The sequence below is a fragment of the Triticum aestivum genome, chromosome 5D, assembly GCF_018294505.1.
Source record: "Triticum aestivum cultivar Chinese Spring chromosome 5D, IWGSC CS RefSeq v2.1, whole genome shotgun sequence".
Taxonomy (NCBI): domain Eukaryota; kingdom Viridiplantae; phylum Streptophyta; class Magnoliopsida; order Poales; family Poaceae; genus Triticum; species Triticum aestivum.
Window position 1 is genome coordinate 316,830,727 of NC_057808.1, and position 3,934 is coordinate 316,834,660.

General features: G+C 44.5%; 1 protein-coding gene across 1 annotated transcript; it reads right to left on the reverse strand.

The window, feature by feature from the left end:
* Positions 1-299: 299 nt before the first annotated feature.
* LOC123124766 (protein FAR-RED ELONGATED HYPOCOTYL 3-like) lies at positions 300-1,468 on the reverse strand. Its single transcript, XM_044545325.1, has 2 exons — positions 560-1,468; positions 300-482 (listed from the first exon to the last, which is right to left on the reverse strand). Exons 1-2 carry the CDS (start codon positions 1,459-1,461, stop codon positions 458-460), a joined length of 927 nt encoding a protein of 308 aa, XP_044401260.1. The 5' UTR covers positions 1,462-1,468; the 3' UTR covers positions 300-457.
* Positions 1,469-3,934: the final 2,466 nt, after the last annotated feature.

Below are 3,934 nucleotides of genomic sequence, written 5' to 3' on the forward strand. Positions count from 1 at the left end.
TCTATATCTAAACAACTAGCCACCACTAACCTATTTCTCTTAACATGCAAGTTTGCCACCTCGTCATTCAACATGTATGGAGAAAGGTCCACCACAACATGCAAACAAAATATTCCCGCAACAACATATACATGTTACACGTAACCATTTCTCTATGAATATATTGCAAAACATTCCCGCAACAACATGCCGGGTATCGTCTAGTTTTCTAATATAATATAACTACAGTGGACAACACAAAAGATGCCATCATTACAATGGCTAAAATGCTATCCATTTTCCATGATTAAAGTCCCTAGTGACCGCCTCCTGTTTAGTCCATATATGCTACAAGCACTATCTCAAGGTACTGGCCTCTTGCAATAGTATATATCATGTATCATGTATGCAGTAACACATTGTAAACACCTCACTATTAGATCACTGGATTCATCCTAACATAACTTTAGCAACTGTTCTACTCTTCTTCGCCCACCACGCTTCTGCACACGATAACAGGAAAAGTTAATGAATGACAAGTTAAAAACAATTATAACCTACAATGCATACAAAAACTTACTTCTTATTTAGTTTGCATTTCTTGCTGCGTTTAGTGTGCCCTAGCAATTTGCATGCGCCGCACCTGATTCTGATCTCGTCGTACGAAAGTGGCCTACCATTTTTCGACATAGGGCGGTTCTCATCTACCTTAGTTGCACCTTTCGTTGATACTTTAATAGGATCATGAACTTCAACTATGTTGCCTTCACCATCGTCTACATATTCAATTGCACAAGTACTAAGATCAGCCGTTTTCTTACTCAAATTTTCCTTTAGCTGATCATACTCATGGCTCTTAGCTATCACGGTCTTCAAACTCTCCTGTAACTGATCCCACAAAGTTGGGTGTTTGCATGCTGCATGCATAGCTTCTGAAGCCAACACACTGACCTGGCTATATTTCATTCTTTCAGCTGCTCCAGTCCATCCAAATCCCAACAGATCGCTTGTGCGCCTGGCGGGCAGTCCCAACCTTGCGTCTTTCGTGAACCGCACAAGAACTAAACACTTTGGTATTTCAGATATATTCAAGTACTTCAGTACATGGAATATGTGCTTGCAAGGTAGACCCTTTCGAATCATTCTTCTGCAGCTGCACCTTATAGTTTCTGCGGAATTTACTGGAGTGTACTCCACCCAAAAACGGCTCTTCCGGTTATTCTTCCAGGCCACGATGTACTGCTGTGATCCGTCTCCGAGCTTTATTTCTACAATCTCCATGCCACCAATTTTCCTAAGATCAGCTTGCAACATATAGAAGTTTGCTGGAGTGAAGACGTGAGAAGCAGCTATCTCAAGTTCCCTCGAGCTAGTAACTGGCACCGGTAAACTCTGTGAGGCCGTGCAATCATCTCGTGCCTCATTCTCACGGATACGTACAACGGCGTTCTCATAGTGCAAAATCATATCCACCAGGGTCATTTCACCGTCTAGGTGGAGGTGAAGGCATGAGTTTAGACTTTCACTCCTCTGGTTGCTTTTCATGCCAAGCCAAAAACCCTCTGTCAGATAAGCCGCGGCCCACAGTCTCCTCTTCTTATACATCCGTCTCAACCATGTTACTGTTTTTTCCGACTGCCATCTTTTGGAAAACGCGTGCCATCTCTCCTCAAACGTGGCCGTGGACGTGCTGTAGTACAGAAGAGTTCGGAACTCCTTCAAGGACTTGTGACTGAGGTGAATCTTCATATTTTTTTCTATATGCCACGTACATATACGGTGCCACACGTCTGGCAAGACTTGGCGAATTGCCTTGATCATCGCAGCGTCGGCGTCCGTGATAACACTCTTCGGCATCTTTTGACACATGGACCTCAAAAAAGTCTCCAGCAGCCACACATATGTCTCTTCGGTCTCGTCCGAAACTATGGCACAAGCAAAAACAGTGGTCTTCCGGTGATTGTTAAGACCAACAAAGGGTATGAATGGCATACCATACCGGTTCATCTTGTACGTGCTGTCAAATACAAGCACGTCGCCGAAGTCCTCATAGTCATGACGAGACTGGGAGTCACACCAGAACATCCTATTCATATGTCCTTCCTTGTCTAGCTTGTACTCGAAAAAGAAGCTAGGATCCCTCTGTTTCCTACTGACCATGATGCCTATGACTGTGGCAGCATCACCTTTTGAAAGCAGCTTCCTCTTCTCCCTGGCGCAAAGGTTGTATATTTCACGCCTGGTAAAACCAACACCGCCATACCATACATGTTTGCTGATGAAGGAATCCATCATGTCGTGAATTCTAATCCCTGCAGCTCCCATGGACAGTATCTCAGCTCTCTGGTACTCTTTGATTTTTCTGTGGGACCAAAGAAAAGGTACCTCGTCCGGTCCTGCCAAGATATGGCTATGCTTGTCCTCAAAACTATCAACATACCAAACCCCACGCTTTTGGTCACGCTTTACGGTCAGGTGCGCTTCGCAGTGGCAGCGTGTCTCGGGTCTGAGCCTACGGCTGTGTCCTTCCTCGGTTAGCAACCTGCTGTCACGTTTTCCTTGTCTGGAACAAACAAACCGCCTATAACGCATATGACGTGACTCGGTTTTGCTATACCTGACCCTATTCTTTCTAATGCTGAAACCATTATCTCTAGCATAGCTGTTGTAGAAATCATACGCAGCCTCGTGAGACGTAAAAGTCATTTGTATTATCTGCATGAACATATCCCTCTTATCATCTGCACTAGCAGTATCTTGGACATTCTTTGTCACCTACACAATCATAACATAGCCATGAAAACAGTTTTCTATGGTATAACATTACTTCCATACAACATTGATTACATACATACCTCACTCATGATGACCGACGATTGCGACTCCCCAGAATCAGGTGCAGCTAATGATTCGACATCAAGGCCTGTCTCCGCGTCGGATTCACCGTAATAGTCGTACACATTATGACATTCGGAAATGAGCTGAAAAATATAACACAAATACATAAGTACTTATCATATAATATTCCAGGATTAATTCAATTTGCATGCATGCCAACAAAAAATTCCACTTCCATACCTGACTAATGTAATCTTCATTCGAGATCTCTGAGTTGTTTTCCTCACCATCATCATGCTCATTGTTTTCCTGACCATCATCATGTTCATCCATCTATAAATTTTCAAAATATAATATTGTCGGATGCCACCAAAAAATTACAACATGATAATGCCACTCACATTAAGATCTTCCAATACGTTCCCATTCTCTGACCTATCTCCACGATCTGAATTTTCATCATCTGACCAATCTTCTATCCAGTCTTTCATCAGTTCTCCAAACTCCATGTCATACATCATATCAGTTAACTCATCGTCCGCCATTTCCTACAACAATTAATATGTATCATCACATGTGCAAACATTATCAATGCTGACATATACAACACCTAGCGCACGATCACGGATGTTAAATAAACTACACCAACCGGAGAGCGCCCCAACCGAAGGCGTTCAGATCGTGCACACAACCGACGCCAACGACCTCTGATCGCCCATGGATCCTCCCCCCTCTCCACACCGAGCGGCGTTAAGGTACGTCCCACGAATCCAGTACGTGATCACTTTGGATCGCGAGAAGCAGCGCTACCCGTGATAACATGCGCCGCCAGATTCCTAGCCCACGGCACCAGTCGTGATTACTTTGGATCGCTGGATACCTAGGTAAGCCGCCGCATCAAATAACGGAGCCGTCGTGCACACAACCGACGGCAACCGTCGCTAGGTTAACCCTAGAAAGAAGAAACCCACTTTAGCCCGCGTGATCACTGTGTATATCACGACGAGCAGCACTACCAGAACAAGATCTGTGATGGCCTGGACCGCCAGAAAGCTAGGTTGCCCGCCCCGCTAGGTTAACCACTACGACGAAAACAACGGCAGTTCGTTTGATGCTG

What these genes read in the sequence shown, in the direction of transcription:
- LOC123124766 (XM_044545325.1), bottom strand. Translation starts at nt 1,461, where the DNA reads ATGACCCTGGTGGATATGATTTTGCACTATGAGAACGCCGTTGTACGT. An exon ending in AAATGCAAACTAAATAAGAA is followed by an intron (nt 483 to 559) that starts GTAAGTTTTTGT and finishes TATCGTGTGCAG; the next exon opens with AAGCGTGGTGGGCGAAGAAG.